Source organism: Neltuma alba, unplaced genomic scaffold (genome assembly GCF_004799145.2).
Source record: "Neltuma alba isolate B1F8T4 unplaced genomic scaffold, ASM479914v2 tig00010511_pilon, whole genome shotgun sequence".
Taxonomy (NCBI): Eukaryota; Viridiplantae; Streptophyta; class Magnoliopsida; order Fabales; family Fabaceae; genus Neltuma; species Neltuma alba.
Window position 1 is genome coordinate 987,403 of NW_021635387.1, and position 23,094 is coordinate 1,010,496.

The window sequence follows — 23,094 nt, forward strand, 5'->3', positions numbered from 1 at the left end:
CCCATGATGAAAAGGTAGTGTTGGTACCAAAGATAGATTCTTAGAGTTATGGACTGATAGAGATAATTCAGTCAAGTTTACTTTAAAATAAATAATTATTAAATGTTTTAATAGAAGAACAAGGGAAGAGCATCACTTCCTCTTTAGGCATGTTATACAATGCCATATGGACTTATTTGAGATAAGAAAAGGATGCCAGAACATGTCTCAGTGTTATCAGGTAAGTTAGGACTTGAAAAAGTACCCGATACAATGTAAAATCGTAAAATAGATAGAAGAATAGCCTAAGGTATGGTTATGCACGAATTTTCCTTTATTTTCTCCTTGTTTTAATGAAAATTTGATGAAAGGACATGGATTGAATAATACAAATTATGTAAGGGGCATGTTTGGAAGAAACAAAATTTTGTAATAAAATATTGCTTATGATTACATGTAGGATTATGTCCCTTGATGTGGCATATGAGGTGGCTTTGGCATTGATTATGGAGGACACTTAAGCAGGTTATGTGGCAAAATCAAGAGGGACGAATCATGGATAGAAGACAAGTGTTAAGTTAGGGTAAATGGTAACATGAAGAGTTACTATAAGGATGAATTTTGAAGCAATTTTGAAGAAGTTTCAACCAATATAGAGAAAGGAGAGGGGAAGACCACAATTGAAGAGGAAGAAGGAGAAGAGAAAGAGCAAGAAAAACCATGCAAGATTAAGCTCCAAGACAAGATATGTTTATGGTTTTTGATGTAGTTTATCTTGCTACTTGTCTTGTTGAGGTTGGTTATGGGTTTTGTTGAATTTTATGAGCTTAAAACCCTAAGGTGACATGCTGCACTAAATTTGTAAGGGGAAGATGAAATTGATGTTAGAATAATGTTTAAAGGCTTGAACAGAACAAGAATCAAATGGTTTTATGTTAACATTGAATGAATTCCATGATTATATAACTTAAAAGGACTGTGCGGCCAATGCTGGTTCTTGGTGTTAGGACTGGATTTGATGATTTTGATGCTTCCAATGAGTGCAGAATGAAAAATTGTGCAGGGTTATGTAGAGAAAACAAGTTTGGGAGTATTGAAATTAAAGATGGGATTTTGAACCCTAAAAGGGCAACCTCTCGGCCTTAAGGAGTTCATGGGGAAGGAGTTGGATTTTTTTAAATCTAAGCTTATATTTGGATTCCTCATGAAAAACTCAGTGGGAAATGGTCAAGAGAATGGTTTAGAATTTAGGAATAAGGAAGTGAAATATTAAGGTTAGAAAAGAATCAAGTTTGAAAATAATGGTTGTTAGTAATTTTCATGGCCTTGATGGATCAGTTATTAATGTGCAATGTGAATCTAGGGCCATGAAACACCAAGAATGATGAATGGCAAGATTATTCAAGCAATCTTGGTGGTTCGAAGTAAAAGGAGCAAGAAGAAAGTTTAAGGATATAAGGTAGTGAACTTACCCTATTCATGTGCTTGAGATAGATGCTTGTTTATTGATGTTACTTAATGATACTTTGATATATGCATGATGAAATGTTGCTCTATTTCTTGTATAATTCATGGCCATGTGCATATGAAATATTGAGCATGAAAGCATAGTATTTTATAAGTATGAAAGCATGTCATTTTAATGCCAAGCATGTAATCCACGAAGCAATTGTCTTGCATATATATATGGGTAATTATTTGCTATTAAGATTTTCTCGCTTCTCACCCTCCCTTAACCAACCCTAATAGATGTTAATGAACAAGCAAAAAGATGCATGAAGTAAAAGCAAGGAAAAGAGGAAAAAATTGAGGAAATGTATTGTATTACATTGTGTAATTTGTATGCCAAAGTATGATATAAATGCGCCACTAATGTTATGTGATGATAAGTGATGATAATAACATGTAAGACTGAACATGGTGATGTATGGAAATGGTTAGTGTATTGATGGAATGGTAATATGCATGAAAAGAATTAATTATAAATTATTAATGCAAATAAGGGAGATAAGTTATCCCTAAATGAGTTACGAATTTATGATAAAGTGGAAGTGAAGAAAATGATTGAATCTGCCTATGAAATTTGGCATACTTAAAGTAAAAATATGGAGCTTTAAAATAAGTGGTAGATCACTTAACATGAATGTATTTGCTAAGAGTTATAACTGCTTAAATTTAAGGCAGAAAAACTGGAAAGTACAGTTTTTATCAAATAAACAGTAAATTTCATGCAATTAACTGTATGAATTGGCAAGGGTTAAATCCAAATTTGTATTCTTTTCCTATAGAGAATTGAAATACCTTTAAATAAAATTTTGAACCACCTTAATATGATTTTTTTATAATTAGTTATGGATTTTTAAATTTGGACTGAAAATCTGGAATTTACTAGTGAACAGTAACCTGAGAAACAAATGTCAAATTTCAATTTGCAGACTTATTTCGTGATTGGCTTAAACCATAATGCTTGCGGACACACAGTTAAGGGAGAAAATAAAAGGATGTTTCACTGCCCAAAGCACAAGTCTCTACCTACACCAACTGTCCCTTCTTCATGCACAATAGCTCTGAAAGGTCCAATACCCTTGATACAAAACAAACTTTTAAACTTAAATACCCTTGATACAAACAAACTTGTAGACTTACTTCCATAAAGTAATGTAACCGCAAGGTGTCACATCTCCTTTAATATTCCATTATACATCAATTAGAACCATTATAATGTGTTTTACAATGTTTCTGGATGAAAATTTTCAGTTTCAAAATTTCACCTTTAATTCTGTCCGTATACTATTCATTCGAATTTGGGTCAAATTTGAAAATTCATAACTAATTCTAGAAAAATTAAAACGAGGTGGTTTCAATTTTCACACGAAGATTGCTAAGAGTTCTATAGAGAAAAAAAATTCATTGGACTCAATTCCATCCAAAAAAGCACCAAAATATTCAATAAAATGCACTATTTATTTGGTCAATTTTTGAATTTCCAGTATTTTTGTCCAACTTTAGAAGGGCATAACTCTTAGCACAAAACACTACTACAAAATATTTGATTTGTAGCACCTATTTTGTAGCATTTATTAAATAAAATGCTATAGCTAACACTCATTAATTTATTAAAAATAAAAAAAATATTTTGTAGCACTTTTCTAAGAAAGTGCTACAGCTAGTATGGGCTTTCCTGTAGCGCTTTCTCAAGAAAACGCTACAAAAGATCTTTTTTTGGGGGAAAAAAAGTTACACTTGTTGTATCTCACTTGTTGTAGCGCTTTCTTAGGAAAGCAATACAGAAGGTTTTTTTAAAAAAAAAAACATAGTAATTCACTTGCTGTAGCGCTTTCTCAAGAAAGCACTACAGAAGGTCCTTTAATTTGCTTGCTGTAGCGCTTTCTCAAGAAAGAGCTACAGAAGGTCCTTTGCTAGAAAGCACTATAGAAGGTCCTTTTTACCACTTGCTGTAGCGTTTTCTTGAAAAAGAAACGCTACAGCAAGTGTCGTAAATTTTTTTAAAAATTTCCTTCCTTTTTTTTGTTTTCCCTCTCTTTTATCCCTCTACACAGTCACATCTCACCACTCTCAATACTCATCTTCACCATTTTTTCTTACTCCCCATTTCCACACAGCTCCCTCCTGTCTCCACACTCACCTCCTATTTTTCACCAATCGTCCCACCTCTCATTTTCCCTCCCCACTTCTACTTTTCATATCACGGTCCTTCTTTTCATCCCACCCATTATCCCACCCCATTTTCCCCTTCCTTATTCGGACCCATTTCCCGTTCCTACACCATTTTTCTTCCTCATTCCCACCCCTTCCCGTCCCCACCCCTTTCCCTTCCCAACTCCCTTTTATTTGTCCCTATCTCGACTTCCCCTTCCTGTACTCACCTTTCTCAATCTCCATTTCTGTTCCCTTTGTCCTCACCCCTCTTCTCCCTCCCTACTCTCTTTTTATTTTATTTATTTATTTATTACAGAGCATTCAATATAGTTCTGCTCAATTATAGATTTCTATTCCCTTTGTCCTCACCTGTCTTCCCCATCCCTGCTCTCTTTTTATTTTTTTATTTTTTTGCAAGGCACTCAATATAGTTCAGTTCAATCTATAATACATTGTAAGTATTTTTATTTTTTTTAAGCTAACATTATTTTAAAAGCTTACAAATTTAAGTTTGTCAGTAATAGATATTTTAACTTGCTTAATATTTTTTACTTTAGTTGGTTAGATTTTGTAAAATTATTCATTTATTTTTACTTTATTTATTATTTTGCAGGGCACTCAATATTAGTTCATCTCAATCTATAATACATTGTAAGTACTTTTATTTTTTAAGCTAACATTATTTTAAAAGCTCACAAATTTAAGTTTGTTAGTAATAATTGTTTTACCTTGCTTAATATTTTTTATTTTAGTTGGTTAGATTTTGCAAAATTATTCACTAATGAAAACTTGTGAGATATGATTAATTATTATCAGTTAAATGTGAAAGTATGTGATAGTTATAATTTTTTATTTTCTATTTTAGGTAGAATAATATGCTAGCAAATATGATCTTTATTTTTATAGGCCATGAAAAATTGATGACATATATTCTATAGTATTTTATTAAAAAAATGCTATAGAATATCAATTAATTTTTTTAAACAAAAAATACTTTTGTAGCATTTTCTTACGAAAGCACTACAGAAATTATAGTTATATTCTGTAGCGCTTTTCTGAGAAAGCACTACAGAAGATGCACTTCCTGTAGCGCTTTCTCAGAAAGCGATAGAGATGCACTTCCTGTAGCGCTTTCCTGAGAAAGCGCTATAGGAGATGAATGTCTTGTAGTGCTTTCTCTGAAAAGCACTACAGGAGGTTACCATATTAAAAAAATAAAAAAAATAATGTAGCGCTTCAAAAGCACTACATCTTATTCCTAATATCTTTTGTAGCAGGTTTAAATGTAGTGTTTTGAAAATGCTACAAAAATTTAAAAAATAAGCGCTACAATTAGCTTTTTCTATAGTAGTGAAACTCCAAATTTGATAGTTTACCACTTGATTTAAAGCTAAAAATGAGATCTATTTGCCTGTAAAATTTCATGTCCAAATTCCAATAATTGCTCATTATTTTATGTGCCACAAGATTGGCATTATTTAGGGAGATTTTATCCCCTAATTCCCTTTTCTTTAATTTGTGTTTCCCTTTCTCCTTGTCCTTAACCTTATATCATTGTACCATTCAATATTCCAACATTAGGGCATGTCACGACAACATAATTTACATCATAACATTATCCAAGATTCATTATAACTTAGCATAAAGTTCATTAAAAACATAACATAACATAACAAAGTGACATCAATTCCACAATGCTCTTCTATCATAACACCAATACCTTGCCCTGATCCATAGTTGAGCCACTTCCTAAATGAGACATAATTTAACATAGGGAATGAGATTTCATGAAAATCTCAATAGTATTTGAATTACAATTATCATGTAAATCAAGCAAGTTACCATGTGACATATTATAGAAGTCGAGGACATCTTCCAGTCACATGAAATCATACTTATTCTCATGCTAAGAAAGGAACATGAACACTTCCACATTAACACCAATAATGCATTTGGCCAAAGCATAAATAAAGGTCATTCAACCAACCAATATCACAACACAAGTCCTTTGATCCAAGCAAACAACATGTCACATTAAACAAGCAAGATAAATAATCAAATTATATTTCAAAGCTACCTTTTATCACTTGATCACTAGGTTACTTCAAGGAACAAAGCTTCTGCTTGCTTCCTCCTCTCAATGCCTATTAAACCAAGTACAAACACAGGCCACATTAATCACTAAATAACTTAATTACAATTCTTGAACTTCAACTTAATAATTTCCCTCCTTTTTCTTTGATTTTTAACAAAGTGATTCCTCTTTTAGAATCAATAACCTCCTGACTTATTTCTACACAATTTTTCATGAGGAATCCAAATATGCAATTAGATTTTTGACATTCACACTCCTTCCCCATGAGCTTGGTTGGTTGAATAGGGGATTGTAACTTTCAAAAATTCTATTTTTGATTCCAGTGATTTTAAACACTTCCCAACCATATATCCCTACTCAAAAACATGTTTTAAAGCCATTGGAACCATCAAATTAAGCCAAAACAATTTGCTTCTGCATGAACAATGCTTGGCCAAACCTTCCCCCTAAAACCCTAACTTTGATTTTCTTCCAAAAATCAATCTATACACCATCTAATCTTGCTTTTTCCACTTGATCATTAAGATTTCTATCCTTCCCTAAGTGCCACATGATTTAGCGAAATTGGACAGCATTTTCCCATGATTTTCCAAGCTAAAAATTCTAACCAATCAAGCTTGAAACTTAGGGATAAGGATGCTTAAACATATCTTCATATTTCCTTGATGTAAGTTAGATGATTCCTTGCCTAAAACACTTAAAAATTTCAAAGAAATAGGGCTGGAGCTACAGTGACAGCGTCTACCCTTGTTTTTCCAATTTTCTAGCATTTATTTGTATTTTAAGAGGGGATATTTATAGACAAATTAAGCTACCTCCCCCTCTGATTTTTGCATGACCAAATGGCAGGAAAATGGGGTGAGTTGGAAGCCATCAAGTGTCACTTAACTTCATATTAAACCATGTGTCCAATCTCTAGAATTTTTCAACAATTATCCCTTAATTTTTGTATTTTTCTTTAATTAATTTGAAGCCTCCAGATCCTGCATGAAATTGGGCCCTCATTTGGGTCCCACAAATAGTTTGGGCTGGTTCAAAAAGCTAACCCACAAATTAAATCACTATCTCAAACCAATTAGAAACTTTATCGGTTACTATTTACTAGTAACATTTCATATATTTCCTTGACCTCCAAAAATTTATTTCTATTCATGATAATTCACCTTTTAATATGAGAACATGATCTAAAAATTTTCAGAATTTTTCACCACCTCTAAGTATTTATTTTGAATTTTCTCCGATTAGGCCTTTATCGGTGTCATTGTAGGAAAATAAATTCCCTAAAATTTATTCCTGAGCTTCCAAGGCCTAAAATCAATTTTATAAATTCAGATAAATATTTAGATGATTTATCCATCTTTTTTTCAAATTTATTGAAGCCTCCAACTACTTAAAATAATTATTTTCCTTCGATTTCCCAATATTTTCTCGAAAAACATCCGTTTACGGGAAATTCCATAATAATTTACTTTTACCGTAATTTTAAATTTTGAGTCTCAACCTAGTTTCCAAAAATTTCAATTTATAATTTTCCCATTTTTCGGGAATTTTCTAAATTTTTCTGAAATTTTTTCGTTTTGTCCTTCCTAGACCAATAATTATAAAAATATCAGTTCGGACCTTAGTGGGATTTTACATCAAATGTTGTTTCATCTCCTCGTTTAGTCCTTACATTGACCCTCATCCTAATTTTTAATTGGAAAAATGGCAAATAAAGACACTTGAATATATAAAATTGTGATTTGGGTTCTTGAATTTATTTAATTTCTGTTAAGGACCCGGTCTCAAATAGAAATTATGAAATGTTGGTTAAAAGTCATAAATGGCCTTATGTTTCTCATATCCTCTTCCTATATCCATTTCTCAATCTCTCTCGTCATCTCTATTTTCATTTGCTCCATCCTCCCAAACTCATATCTTAAAACTTTAATTGCACTCATCATCTCTTCCACTGGATCCCTCTCTCTCTCCCCCCCCAATCTTCCCCAATCTGGTTCTATGTTTCAAATTTGTCTTCACCATGATGGGCAAGAGAGATAGAGCACCATTGATAGAACCAAAGGATACGACTAGATGTAAGAAGAAAGAGGGGCTAACCCTTTTTCTTCATCCTTAGAAGGTGAGAGTTGGAATGAGCGAAGGGGAGAAGGATGCCATTATCACTGTTCATCTCCACCTTCAACGCAGAACCAGAAAGGATGCTGTGGAAGCTGGATCATGAAAATAAGATCGATGAAACTAATAAGTAATGTTAATCAGTTCTATGTTGTAATAATATAGAGCTATTTAATGTTGTACAATTAACCAAAAATGTGGTGACAACAATGCAGTGACAGAAACACATAAATTTTGTTATCTAAACATAAAAAATTAAATTTTATAAATAGCTTATCAGAGGTTATCATTCGCCATACAAAACTTGTCATTGGCATTACTAAAGTTGTCATTAATTGTTTATTAGAACTAGTTGCTGTCAAAAAAAATCTGCAAATTCTCATTTCAATAGAGAAATTTAAAATTGTATGAAAACCTTATCAGAACTTGTCATTGGTCTTAACTTGTCATTGGCCAAACTGAACTTGTCATGAATCCTATATCAGAAGTGCTTGCTGTCAAAAATTCTCATTTCAACAGAAAAATTTAAAACTGTATGAAAACCTTATCAAAACTTGTCATTAGTATTGTTTAACTTGTCATTGGCCAAATTGAACTTGTCATGAATCCTATATCAGAAGTGCTTGCCGTCAAGAATTCTCATTTCAATAGAAAAATTTAAAATTGGATGAAAACCTTATCAGAACTTGTCATTGGTCGATCTTAACTTGTCATTGGCCAAACTGAACTTGTCATGAATCCTATATCAGAAGTGCTTGCTGTCAAGAATTCTCATTTCAACATAAAAATTTAAAATTGTATGAAAACCTTATTGAAACTTGTCATTAGTCTTGCTTAAATTGTCATTGGCCAAACTAAACTTGTCATGAATCCTATATCAGAAGTGCTTGCTATCAGGAATTCTCATTTCAATAGAAAACTTTAAATTTGTATGAAAACCTTATCAGAACTTGTCATTGGTCGATCTTAACTTGTCATTGGCCAAAGTAAACTTGTCATGAATCCTATATTAGAAGTGCTTGCTACCAAGAATTCTCATTTCAACAGAAAAATTTAAAATTGTATGAAAACTTTATTGAAACTTATCATTAGTCTTACTTAACTTGTCATTGGCCAAACTGAACTTGTCATGAATCCTATATCAAAAGTGCTTGCTGTCAAGAATTCTCATTTCAACAGAAAAAATTAAAATTGTATGAAAACCTTATCAAACTTGTCATTAGTCTTGTTAACTTGTCATTGGCCAAATTGAACTTGTCATGAATCCTATATCAGAAGTGCTTGCTCTCAAGAATTCTCATTTCAATAGAAAAATTTAAAATTGTATGAAAACCTTATCAGAACTTGTCATTGGTCGGTCTTAACTTGTCATTGGCCAAACTGAACTTGTCATGAATCCTATATCAGAAGAGCTTGTTGTCAAGAATTCTCATTTCAACATAAAAATTTAAAATTGTATGAAAACCTTATCGAAACTTGTCATTAGTCTTGTTTAACTTGTCATTGGCCAAATTGAACTTGTCATGAATCCTATATCAGAAGTGCTTGCCGTCACGAATTCTCATTTCAATAGAAAAATTTAAAATTGTATGAAAACCTTATCAGAACTTGTCATTGGTGGTCTTAACTTGTCATTGGCCAAAGTAAACTTGTCATGAATCCTATATCAGAAGTGCTTACTATCAAGAATTCTCATTTCAACAGAAAAATTTAAAATTGTATGAAAACTTTATTGAAACTTGTCATTAGTCTTACTTAACTTGTCATTGGCCAAACTAACTTATCATTAATCCGATATCAGAAGTGCTTTCTGTAAAGAATTGTCATTTCAACGGAAAAATTTAAAATTGTATGAAAACCCTATCAGAACTTGTCATTGGTCTTACTTAACTTGTCATTGGCTAAATTGAACTTGTCATGAATCCCATATCAGAAGTACTTGCTGTCAAGAATGCTCATTTCAACAGAAAAATTTAAAATTGTATGAAAACTTTATCGAAACTTATCATTAGTCTTGCTTAACTTGTCATTGGCTAAACTGAACTTGTCATGAATCCTATATCAGAAGTGTTTGCTCTCAAGAATTCTCTTTTCAACAAAAAATTTAAAATTGTATGAAAACCTTATCGAAACTTGTCATTGGCATACTGAACTTGTCAAGAATCCTATATCAGAAGTGCTTACTGTCAAGAACTCTCATTTCAATAGAAAAATTTAAAATTGTATAAAAACCTTATCAGAATTTGTCATTGGTCTTACTTAACTTGTCATTGGCCTAACTGAACTTGTCATGAATCTTATATTAGAAGTGCTTGCTGTCAAAAATTCTCATTTCAACAAAAATTTTTAAAATTGCATGAAAACCTTATTGGAACTTGTTATTGGTCTTACTTAACTTGTCATTGGCCCAACTGAACTTGTCATGAATCCTATATCAGAAGAGCTTGCGGTCAAGAATTCTCATTTCAACAGAAAAATTTAAAATTGTATGGAAACCTTATCGGAACTTGTCATTGGTCTTACTTAACTTGTCATTGGCCAAACTGAGCTTGTCATAAATCCTATATTAGAAGTTCTTGACAAGTTCAGTCATTGGCCTAACTGAACTTGTCATCTTGACAGCAAGCACTTTGATATAGGATTCATGACAAGTTCAGTTTGGCCAATGACAAGTTAAGTAAGACCAATGACAAGTTCCGATAAGGTTTTCATACAATTTTAAATTTTCTGTTGAAATGAGAATTCTTGACGGCAAGCACTTCTGATATAAGATTCATGACAAGTTCAGTTTGGCCAATGACAAGTTAAATAAGACTAACGACAAGTTCCGATAAGGTTTCCATATAATTTTAAATTTTTTGGTTGAAATGAGAATTCTTGATAGGAAGCACTTCTGATATAGGATTCATGACAAATTCAGTTTGGCCAATGACAAGTTAAGGAAGACTAATGACAAGTTCTGATAAAGTTTTCATACAGTTTTAAATTTTTCTGTTGAAATGAGAATTCTTGACAGCAAGCACTTCTGATATAATAAGACGAATGACAAGTTTAGTAAGGCGAATGACAACTTTTGATAAGCAATTCATAGGAATTTTAGTCTTTTGGGCATGATTTGCTTGTCAGGACGCATGGACAAGGACATTGAACTTTCCTACTGTTGCTAGCGTTCAGGGTGCTTGCAAGGAATTACTTGGATCTTGAGACCCACTATTTGTACCCAAGAAAAGAAAAACTGTTTTGAGAGACAGAGATGACACCTACTGATGTTGCTGAGAATCTAATGCCAAAATCAGAGGAGGAAGACAAGGAGACTTGCTTGGAGAGGTTGATTGAAGCACTCGAAACGGCCAAGAAGAAGGCTAAGGAAGACGCGAAGAAGGCTGAAGAAGAAGCGAAGAAGGCTGAGGAGGATATCTTATTATCTAGGATTGTGAAATGAATGTATTAAATCATTTATAATTTATTGAAAACCATATGCTTCGTCCAGGTCTTTCATCGGGGGAATGGTTCTTCCTTTCTGTATTCTTCTCTTCCTCTAGCTTTCAATATAGGCTGAAGAAGACGGGAGAAAGATAAGATGGGGTGAGGGGTATTTTAGTCTTTTGGGTATGATTTGCTAATTGCAATTTAAGACCTGGTCTCTGATAGCAATTATGTTAATTGAAGAACCCATTTTACTATTTCATATATTTAAGGGTCTTTATTTACTATTTTTCCTTTAAATTTTTTCAGGATGCGACGCAAGGCCTAATGTTTCAACAAGCCAATACCATTTGACGCGTTGAAAGCGACCTTGGTAACCATTCATGATTGATTATGAAAGCTAGTGAGAGGTTTCTTTGCATGCCTCATTGACTTGTATATTGCAAAAGAGAAACGCACTTTATGGTGGACTGCCTAAATTCACGGACCAAAGTTGGTTTGTCACAAATTTCATGTGTCTTTATCACAAATAACAGTCAAGTCATTTTGTCCACAAAAAAAGCGATGTCTTTTAAAACTTATACAATTTCTATATCAAATATTATCTCCAGTTCTTAATATAAAATCCTGTTTGACTTTTATTTTGATCCTAAATATAAGACTCCAATCCATTTTATCTCATATATTTATATATACTTTTTTAAAGTAACTCTTCTAATAATGATAGTTCTAGTCAATACACTTTGATTAATAAAGATATTTTAGGAAAGACAATAGCTATTTAGAACAAATATCTAACTCAATTTACTTCTTTAATCTCTTCAAATTAGTCAACTAGCTCTTATAATTAGGACCGGAGGTAGTATGAAACCCTGCAATCATTGAAAGGTTTTAAGAAATTTATCATTAAATTCTAAGAGGTTACTTTTATATTTCGTGAAAATTATGACCATTGACTAAACTAAGATTGTAACATCCTTGAAATTTGACATATTTTTAAAATCTGATAATAAAATATCTAAAACATAACAGATCTTTGATTTTTAAAATAATTTTATATTTTAAATGTTATTTTTGATCTCGATATTTTAACCTTGTTTGGTATAAAATTTTAAAAGATTGAAACCTTACTACTCATTTTAAAATTTTTATCCTAAACACTAATTAATAAAAACATAGTTTATAATTTTTAATGAAGTATTCTTAATGGTGTGAAAAATTAAACTGTAAGCTTTGAAAATAGAGGGAAGACTTCTGGTTGTCCCAGAAAAACATTTACTCTTATTATCTTTAAGACGAAAGCAAAATGCCCTCAATACTTTCTCACCCTTGTCTATAAAAATAAAACACAGTACACACTTCATATAACGTCCATTTGCGTGAAATAATTTTATCCATGATTTCAATTATTGAAAGGAGGATCCAAACAATATTAAGTAAAACCGAACAATAAGTCCCATTCCGTGAAGTTTACGTTTGAATCGGTGCCGCCGTGAACGTTACTTCCTCTAATTTCTTATAATTAATATTAGGTCAAAATTGGCACCTTTCTATAAGGAAACAAGTCCATTGACTTGATCACTAACTCCTAGGAGAGATGGGAACCATGGAAAAAAATTATCAACACAACGGAACCTTCATTTATGGCGCTAGCGTCTTGAATCTTCCAACACAACGATGGCGTTCTTCTGCAGAGACACAAGCCTGTTCTCTGTTATTCTATGATCATATACATGGATCAGCCCACACAATTGGTTTTGCTTTTAATAGCTCTTCTCCAATCCATATCAGGTAATTGTAAATCAAAAGTGGAAATTATGACTATCAGACATCAAAGTTGAAAAATAAACATGAATTTTGTATTTCATTTAGCAAAGTTAACACTATTGAGTCTGACATCTCTCGGGATTCACTTGCAGGAGTAACTTCAACAAAGTTCACAGTAGCTAACAAATGCAGCTACACAATATGGCCAGGCATTGTTTCAAACGATCCATTATCAAGCACCGGTTTTGTTCTTAAAACGGTGAATCTAGGATCATTTCTGCTCCCCTTCTTGGAATGGCCGCTTTTGGAGTCGAACTCAATGCACACAAGACTCCACTGGAAACTTCTCTTGTGTTACCGGTGACTGCGGCTCCAGGAAGCTGGAATGCGACATGGGAGGTACACCACCTGCGACATTGATAGAATTTTCTCTAGGCCAAGTCCAAGGGCAAGATATTTATGATGTGAGCTTGGTAGATGGATTCAATGTTCCTGTAGCAGTTGTTCCTCACGGTGGTTGTGGAGAATGCAAGAGCACATATTGTCTGGCAGATATGATCAGCCTATGCCCTTCAGAGCTGAGGGTAACGAGCAAAGATGGAAAAGTTGTGGCGTGCAAGGGCGCTTGTATGGCAGATGGCTCATCATCATCACAATCCTGTGGCAGCAATCCTTCCAAGCCCTCAGCTTCTGCAGAACTATTCAAGAGTGTTTGCCAACGTGCCTATAGCTATCCAGAAGATTATAATCAAAGCAATTTCAGATGTAAAGGCGCAGATTATAATATCACCTTCTGTGAATCCCCCTACACAAATTTGGACACATCTGGCTCCTCATCATGCACGGAAACCATCACAACATCTCATTACATCAAGGATCCAAATACAATAAGCTCCAAAGGGGGTTTGTTCACACTAGGGTTCTTCACTCCTGAAAATTCTACAAATCGCTATGTGGGAATTTGGTACATGTCCAATTCCACTATTGTATGGGTAGCTAACAGAAATCGACCATTAAGGGATACTTCAGGAATTGTTAAGGTATCTGAAGATGGCAATCTTGTCATATTAGATGGGCAAAACCAAACCATTTGGTCATCAAATGTGTCAAATATTTCATCTACTACTAGTTTTGAGATTTTAGATTCTGGAAACCTTGTCCTAATTGATAACTTGACGAAAACTATATGGCAAAGTTTTGAGCATCCTTCAGATACATTGTTGCAAAGCATGAAAATTACCAGCAACAAAAGAACAGGGGAGAAACGAAAGTTAACAGCATGGAAAAATCAGTCTGATCCATCACTCGGCAATTTCTCTATGAGCCTAGAACAACTAAATTTTGCAGAACTGTTCATATGGAATGCAACTAGCCCCTACTGGCGTAGTGGTCCATGGAATGGCCAAGGCCTTACAACAGTTCTCAGGATGAGTTCTGAGTATGATAATGGTGCTGAAGAGATGGTTTTTAGCCTCTCAAATGGGTCTGACATCAAAGAGATGGTTGTTTTGAATGCAAAAGGAAAGTTATTACATAAACAATGGGATGATACTGAGAGGAGATGGCTAGAAACAAATCTTGTTCAAAATTCAGATTGTGATGTCTATGGTATATGTGGGGAATTCGGAATTTGCAATTCAAAGAGTACGCCAAAGTGCAGTTGTTTGAATGGGTTTGAACCAAGAAATGGGGAGGAATGGAATAGACAAAATTGGGCAGGTGGTTGTGTTAGGAAATCAACTCTGCCATGTGAGAAAATGAAAAATGGCAGTTCTAATGGAAAGGAAGATACGTTTTTCCATCTGCAAAATGTTAAAGCACCAAACTTTGGAGAACAATCATCTAATACAGAAGACGATTGTAGATTACAGTGCTTGGAGAACTGCACTTGTAAAGCATATTCATATAATTCAGTGCTTGGCTGTATGACTTGGAAAGAAAATCTAATTGACGTACAACAATTCTCAAATGGAGGAGTTGACCTATACATTCGTGCAGCCAATTCAGATTTTGGTATCTAAATTTTCTTAGACTACTTGGAATTTTAACTTTATTTTTTGGCATGAAATTCCTCACCTTTTACTTTCATGACAGCTAAGAAGAGACATAGGACATTCATCATTATCATTGTTGCAGTAATAGCAACTATTATTATCAGTGTCAGTTGTGCATGCTTCTTATGGAAATGGAAGGCAAAACATTCAGGTACTATTCCTTTTCATATCATCTTAATAATTTCAAATCCCACCACATCTATTAGCTTTAAAATGACATAGGCAGTTACAATTTAACTATATAAGGCACTTTCAAAGGCAATATTCATATGGTTAGATGTCTTTTGGATAGTTATGTTTCCACATTTTTCAAATGAAGCACTTCCATCTCTTTCTATTTGTAAATACACTAGATTCATATGATCAGCAGGAAAACGAAATAGCATACAGTTCTTGTCAAAAAAGCGTGGTGCAAATGTAGACAAAACAAGGGGCAATATTATTGGAAACTTGTCACAAGTTAAATTCCAGGAGTTATTGATCTATGATTTTGAAAAGGTTGCAACTGCTACAAACAACTTTCAATTGACCAATAAACTTGGGCAAGGAGGTTTTGGTCCAGTCTATAAGGTATTTGATTTCATGAATTATTAGTTTAGTTGGCAAAAAAAAAATTGGTTTAATTCAAATTCATTATGCATAACAACTTTTTCATGGGATTTTCTTCAAGGGAACACTGCAAGATGGTCAGGATATAGCAGTTAAGAGATTATCAAGAGCATCTGGACAAGGACAAGAAGAATTCATGAATGAGATGATTGTCATTTCCAGGCTTCAACATCGTAATCTTGTAAAACTTTTAGGTTGCTGTATTGAAGAAGAAGAAAAGATGTTGATCTATGAATACATGCCAAATAAAAGTTTGGATGCATTTATATTTGGTTGGTTTTTCTGATCCCTTTTGCTCTAGCTCTTTCTAGTCATGCACATAATTAAGGGGGTAAAACAAAAAATTTGTTTGTGATAGTCTTTCATACAGATATTTGAGTTTTCTTTAAGGTATGGACAAGACTTATATAACCCTCTCCTGTACTGCTGTAGATCCAGAAAAACGTAAACTTCTAGACTGGGGAAAGCGCTTTGTCATAATTGAAGGAGTAGCAAGAGGAGTACTTTATCTTCATAAGGACTCTAGACTAAAAATTATACATAGGGACCTAAAGGCAAGTAATATCTTGCTAGATGAGAACCTGATTCCAAAAATATCAGATTTTGGTATGGCTAGAATTTTCAAAGGAAGTGAAGATCATGCTAACACAAGGAGAGTTGTGGGAACCTAGTAAGTTTTCCTTCCTTACCTAATATTATAGTAGCATACTACGTAGTGAGTACTCTAACAATTATTTGTTTTACCCAACAATACAGTGGCTATATGTCTCCAGAATATGCTATGGAAGGATTATTTTCAGAGAAATCAGATGTGTTTAGCTTTGGAGTTTTACTATTAGAGATTATAAGTGGAAGAAGAAACTCAAGCTTTTATAACAATGAGCAGTCTCTTAGCCTTCTAGGATTTGTAAGTCTCTACTTTTTATTAACTTCCTCAATACCTAATTAAAGAATTCTATTATTAACTGTTGATTTTACTCTTAGCTCTAAGGCTTCCAAAGGTAATAATTATATATGCTTCTTTTGCTATGTGTTTTAGGCATGGAAATTATGGAATGAGGGAAACATTGTACAGCTAATAGACCCAGAAATATCTAATCAAAACCTGGAGAAGGATATATTGAGGTGCATACACGTAGGACTTCTATGTGTACAAGACCTTGCAATAGAGAGGCCAAGTATGAGCACTGTAGTTTCTATGCTTAATAGTGAGATTGTCAATCTTCCTCCTCCAAGGCAACCTGCGTTCATCCAATGGCAGAGTATATTGAATCAATTGACCCCAGAAGAGAATCAAAGATTATTTTCCAACAACGAACTTAGTATTAGTGACATACAAGGCAGATAGCTACATTACCAATTTATGAGTAAAATAACTGTTTTGATAAATCACTTCCTAGTTGTTATATTCTTGGTGGTATGATGTACTAGTGTTGTGCATGAGCTTTGTCTATTTTTTGTTTTCTTTTTTAACTTAATTTCCATTTTTTGTATAAGGATTCCATTTGAAATCATGGCACGAATTGTAACACTTAGCAATCTTAAATCCATTCAAGTTTTACTCAAAAGTTTCTCTAACATTATCTCAATAATGAAACAGAACTGGCCACCTGCAGCCAGTCACACAATTGCAAGATGAGCGTCCAGTTTTTTGTTCCCTTAAAAAATTAGTTATTTGAAAAACCCAGCCAAGATTCATAATTTCAGACTAAGCTCCACCAGAGTTTACTCCAGTTCTTGTTCTTGTTTGCTGTTTTTGGATAAGGATTTTAATTGAAAGCATGCTATGAATTGTAATATTAATGATTTGAAACCCATAAAATTACTAAAAAAATATAAGATCTATTGCTTAACTGATATTTCCCCAAGAAAACTAATGTTGCAGTTGCAGATGATTATATTATATTTATGATCTATGCATGATTGTTTTAGATTATTACAATAATGAAATATCAAGATCTTAGATGCTAGCTTCCATGTTTTAGTCAATAGAAAATGTAAATTCATAAATTATTTGCAACATTGTTTGGAACCTAATGTACAACATGTAATATATCACCAAAAAGTCTACTAGCAATTTGATTATATAGTCTTCTAATGATAAAAATATGGCAGAATAATTTTTCTGACTACATTTACCTGAAGTACCTTTTAGCACCTCCAACGACCGATAAAAACTATCAAAAATAAAGCAAACAGAACACAAACTACAAGTTCTGTAAAATTTCAAGGCAAGTGAAAAAGTATTATCATACAATGCCTAAAACACAAGATCCCATATCCAGATGTAGCTAATTCCAGTTAAGAGGTAGAAGTTAATAATTAATTTTTGAACATTTGGGAAATAAATTAATTGGCAGAAAATCACACAACTTTTCACAATATGTCAACTAGTTATAATTTAAGTTGTGAGCTCCAGAATACTAACAACCAATGCATATTTATGGATAATATCTGATCACTTAAGGAGTTTCAAATGTTGGGTAAAAGTGGAAAATTACAAATCCATCTTATATCACTTGTATAATAAACCAACCCCAGGTAAATAACACCTTAGATTATTTAGAATTTAGACCACAATAAATAGACTCACACTAAGACAATTACTGTTTCCAAAATATATTACACTAAAACACTTGGTATGTAGAATTACATGATGCTCAGACAGGAAGTCAGTCCCCTGTATAACCATAATCACTTTCCATATTCAAACCTACCTACTTAGACAGGAAGTGTTACAACTTTAATGGCTTTTATCGTCAACCACCAGAAGGGATCAAGTCACAGCCTCTTGGCTATAAGGCTAACAAATATAGAAATTAAAACAGCACCAATATTGTATTTCAAGCCTAAAATTAAGAACACTACATCAATTGCCCTAAACAAAAATATATTCGATCATTAATGCATAGTAATCCCCAAAATCTCAAGAAAATTTCAGGTTTTAGGACCAAACACATTAAAAAACAGCTCAGAATTATATTAGAGAAAGCTGGAATATCATTAAGAACTCCAGGCTACCATCAAAGAAAGCCAATGCCAGAGCAGTGTTGCAGCACCTAACTCTAGAGACTTATATTAGAGCTGTTTATTAAAATAGAACCACTTTTTAAATTATAGAGTTCCCAAAAATCTAAACTTCTTAAAACTTTTCTTTAAAACATCATAGGGTACTTTTCAAAGAAGGAGATTTTCTGAAAAAAACATGGCAAATCAAATCTTGTTTTGAAACCAAGTTAGTGGTTCAATCTCTATAGTAAATACCTGATTAAATTCTATGATATATTAAGACCCAGGTTCGAATTACACTTCGTTTCAACCAATACTCACTCTATATAACTATTCTACAACCATATTTAACCTGTTACCACTTGCAGCGTTTAATACATTCACTGCCCTGACTTTCCAACAAACTTAACTGAACATCTATAATCATAATTATAATAACAGTTAAAAAATATCATACACTTATACGGAGGCCATCTCTAATGATGGCACTTACCTGAATGTCAGTTGCCTTGATCCACCTCCTTATGGAGGGGTTACATACATACATGTATATATACACAAGTATCTAACATAAGCCCAAAAGATATGTATACAACTTATATGTATAATGAAGTTATCTACAGAATCTCTTGCCTCTTGCTTTATTTAGTAACCTTTGACTTTATAAGTTTCACATTTCTTCTTCTTTTGGTTCCCATAGGCCAAACCCCACACACACACGCACATATATTTACGAAACTTCATAACTATTGCTTCTAAACTTTAACACTTTAATCTTAAATCAATTCTTATCATTTAAACTCTTATAATCATTGACACACCTAATCCCCTTTCTATTTATTTAAGCAACTTGAACACATTTAATCACTTTCAACAACAGTAAATAACAACTCTAATCTTTTAGCCATCTATCTAAGGTATCCTTATAAAAACCAATCAAAATTCCCTTAAACTGATAAATTGAGCTTCAAAATTGTAACCAAGAACATTAGGTAGCTTCGTATAATTTCACTTAATCATGTTCATATCTTCATCCTAAACTTCAATTCCAACTGAAATTTACTAACTTATTATTTTCCAACATCTAATTCAATACCAATCCATAAAATCTTCAGCTCAAGAAGAATGTCTAATCATCATTCTAAATTCTTCAACTAAGATCTACATAGTTAAGTCACTCATTTATTCTAAGTGGCCTCAAACAGCAAAACACTTACGGTTTCTGCAAGTTCCAGCTTTCATAGGTTTTTTTCATAATTACATAAAGGGGTCATGATTCACTCAATACTTAATTCTCCCTATTCAACTAGTTTACAATATTCTTTTAGTTTAAGTTCTTAAACTACATCCTATTAAAAACTGGACAGCAACTTCCAAGCACTTTATACATCAATTTTCGAACTCACCATGCCCTTCTAACATTAAACTAACTAGAATAATCTTATTATTCAATCTCCCTTGTTTTTAATCCAATTTAAAACCTTATCAAACTCAAACAGTCTCAACTACACAACATTAATTTAAGTCTCACTTGTGTGTCCCTAAACAAATTTAACAATCTAAAATAACTTCTTAACAATCTAATTCCAACATTGCACTACAATTTTTCATTACACTACAAAGCAAGTCTTATATTAAGGACCGGAGGGAGTACCTATATAATGTTTTGCTCTTTCTAATTACATGAACCGAAACCCCACACTAATATATGTATGTATGTATGTATGTTCTTATATCATTTAAACACCTATAATTTCCACTTCCAAAAGTCCTGTTACAATCCACACTCATTACGTTACTTATCCACATGTATATCTCATTTACAACTCTCTAAGTAGTCTTTTGCCTCTTCTTAATTATGCAATCAGCTACGTCATTAAATCCAGAAATTTCTAGCTTTACAAACATCATATACACACTTCCTTTTTATTCTTTAGTAGCTCCTTAATACGTTAAAACACCTAAACTTTCGTTCTTATCCAAACTAGAAAATATATTCCCCTTGGAACAGCAACCTAATTTAATTCTAATCTTAACCGTATTAATCATGCAACTTAATATAGATGTATCACCTCATTTCTCTCCAATCTTGTTAGAACCCGATACCCCAACACAAGAAAAACTTAATACAGTCTTGAACCGGAGAGAATCAAACGCATGCCACAGCACATAACGCACCAACAAGCTTCACTCTACACTCCATCATTCCTTGCTCAACAGTAGACAGCATTTCCACCGACCAAGACCAGTTCTTCTTCGATATTTTCCCAACCAAACAGCACCCAGAGAAGAAAACGAAAATAGAGGAGGAATTGAGGGACTCACATTGACCGGAAATTACAATTGCATGCAAGATCTTCCTTCTTTTTTTACCCTTCTTCGCCGTTACTCTTCCTCTGTTTTTCTCTCGGTTCTCTCTCTCTCTCAACTCCCTGCGGTCACAGGTGAAGAATGAGGAGGGAAGGGGTGATCTCAAAGAATGAGGAGGGAAGGGGTGATCTCATCAGACAATTGAAAGAGAGGGAGCACGTGTGACGTGTGTAGGCAATATTACTGGACTATTTTACCCCTCTAATTATTTAAATTATTTTTGGGTAAATAAAAATAAACTTTTCATAAATTTTGTAAAAACTCAAAATAATATTCCATAACTTTTTTTTCCAAATTTTCAAAGATATTAGGGTATGTTTGGATTGCAGTTCCAAACTGTAGTTATGCCTTGGAATCTGTGAAACTGAGGTTGCAAACTGAGTTGGATCAAAACTGTTGTTTGGTTGGGCTAACTTTTCCAACCAACTTCTGGCTTTCAACCTCAGTTAGACTCAACGGAAAAAAATCTAACTTTTCAAACTGTAGTTTCAAACGGTGATTACTAAAAATGAGCATCCCAGATTTACCCTCACATTTTTCTTTCTGCCTCATCTCCTTCGTTAGCATAATAAGTTTTTATTTAGACCAAATAAATTTTAATTTATATTCATGTTTGTCTATTATGTATATTTAATTAATTATCTACAATGTGTTTTCAACTTTTTCTTCATAACAAATATTTTTATTTCATAATTTCACAATTAAACTATTTATATTTTATCATAATAATTTTATATGTTTTTTTAACCTATTATCACATTAAAAACTACTATTTAATAAAGTTCATGTCCTTTTTAGTCATTTTACAACTAAACTAACTTTTTCATTCATCATCCAAACAACTTTCAGCTTTTTCAACTGACTTTTCAAAAGCACCTATCCAAACATACTCTAACTGACTTTTACTCTAACTTCAGTTACAAAAGTCAGTTGAGCTAGAAGTCAGTTTTGCCTAACGCCAATCCAAACATACCCTAAATTTTTCTTAATTTTTAACCCAAATTAAGTTTTTTGGCCATAAAAAAATATTTTTGAAGTTTTAATCCTTAAAATAATTAAAAAACTCAATAAAAGACTTTTAAAATATCAAAAGCCCAACTTAAGAATATAGATTTGCATAACATCAGATTGAGAGAGGAGCACTAATTTGGAATTCGCAAATCTTGCAAAAAGACCTTCTTACCCCTTATTATTTTCTTCATCATTCTCATCCTTTTATTCTCCTACCATAGAACCCTCCTCCACCCACAGGTTACAGCCCAACTCTCCTTCCACACCTCCCTCGCACCGATGTGAGTGAAGAATCCCAACTTTCAAAGATACAGACCCAAAATCTCTCAACTCACGCCGTCTCCATTTTGCTGGAATCACATGGCAGAGGAGATGCTGGATGTTATTAATTATTAAACGACGTCTCCAATAAGAAATGCGTCGGAGGCGAGATCACCTTCGTTAGAGGAGGCGACGGCATAGAAAACGACGATGTGATAGGGTTTCTTGGAGTCGAGGAGATGGTAATGGGGAAATCTCGAGTCCAAGAGGTGCAGAGGGGCGAGGAACAGGGAGTGGGGGAATATGAAGAAGAGAGCAGGGGATTAAAAATGAAGTTGAAATTGGGGGATTTTATGCATTGATGTCATGAAAGTTCACTTTTGGTATGAAGGACCATGGTAACATTCTAAGGGGCTGAGCCAACAGAGAGCGAGACGGTTAAAGTGAGAATGTGATAGAAAGAGAGCTTGCCTGACGAAATAAAGACCGTCGGAGTGTTTGGGTTTTAAAAGGTAAGAGGAGAGAAGAAGAAGCGGGAAAAAAATTAACGAAGAAAAAAAATGAGAGGAGAAAGAGGAAGAGTTAATATATTATTAAAAAAAAATGATAACTCATTTTTATATCCAGCTTCCTTTTTTTTTTTTTTTGACCGGAATATCCAGCTTCCTTAATGTTTACCCACAAAGCAGCTTCTATCGTGTTGATTTTTTGTCATAAAATATTATCATATGAAAATTT

General features: G+C 33.2%; 2 protein-coding genes across 2 annotated transcripts; both read left to right on the forward strand.

Moving 5' to 3' along the window:
• The first annotated feature begins 13,434 nt into the window (after positions 1-13,434).
• Positions 13,435-16,376, forward strand: LOC114756824 (G-type lectin S-receptor-like serine/threonine-protein kinase At1g11330). The gene is made up of 5 exons (XM_028945766.1): positions 13,435-15,055; positions 15,137-15,247; positions 15,464-15,666; positions 15,767-15,977; positions 16,138-16,376. The coding sequence occupies exons 1-5, from the start codon at positions 13,435-13,437 to the stop codon at positions 16,374-16,376; spliced, it is 2,385 nt and encodes a 794-aa protein (XP_028801599.1).
• A 65-nt stretch (positions 16,377-16,441) lies between these two features.
• On the forward strand, positions 16,442-17,183 carry LOC114756843 (G-type lectin S-receptor-like serine/threonine-protein kinase SD1-13). Its single transcript, XM_028945784.1, has 2 exons — positions 16,442-16,612; positions 16,745-17,183. The coding sequence occupies exons 1-2, from the start codon at positions 16,469-16,471 to the stop codon at positions 17,051-17,053; spliced, it is 453 nt and encodes a 150-aa protein (XP_028801617.1). The 5' UTR covers positions 16,442-16,468; the 3' UTR covers positions 17,054-17,183.
• Positions 17,184-23,094: the final 5,911 nt, after the last annotated feature.

Excerpts from the sequence above, each read along its gene's own strand:
- LOC114756824 (XM_028945766.1), top strand. The coding sequence starts at position 13,435 with ATGGGAGGTACACCACCTGCGACATTGATAGAATTTTCTCTAGGCCAA. Across the intron at positions 15,667-15,766 it reads GTTTTGGTCCAGTCTATAAG|GGAACACTGCAAGATGGTCA; the intron begins GTATTTGATTTC and ends ATTTTCTTCAAG. Across the intron at positions 15,978-16,137 it reads TTTGGATGCATTTATATTTG|ATCCAGAAAAACGTAAACTT; the intron begins GTTGGTTTTTCT and ends GTACTGCTGTAG.
- LOC114756843 (XM_028945784.1), top strand. The coding sequence starts at position 16,469 with ATGTCTCCAGAATATGCTATGGAAGGATTATTTTCAGAGAAATCAGAT. Across the intron at positions 16,613-16,744 it reads CTCTTAGCCTTCTAGGATTT|GCATGGAAATTATGGAATGA; the intron begins GTAAGTCTCTAC and ends TATGTGTTTTAG.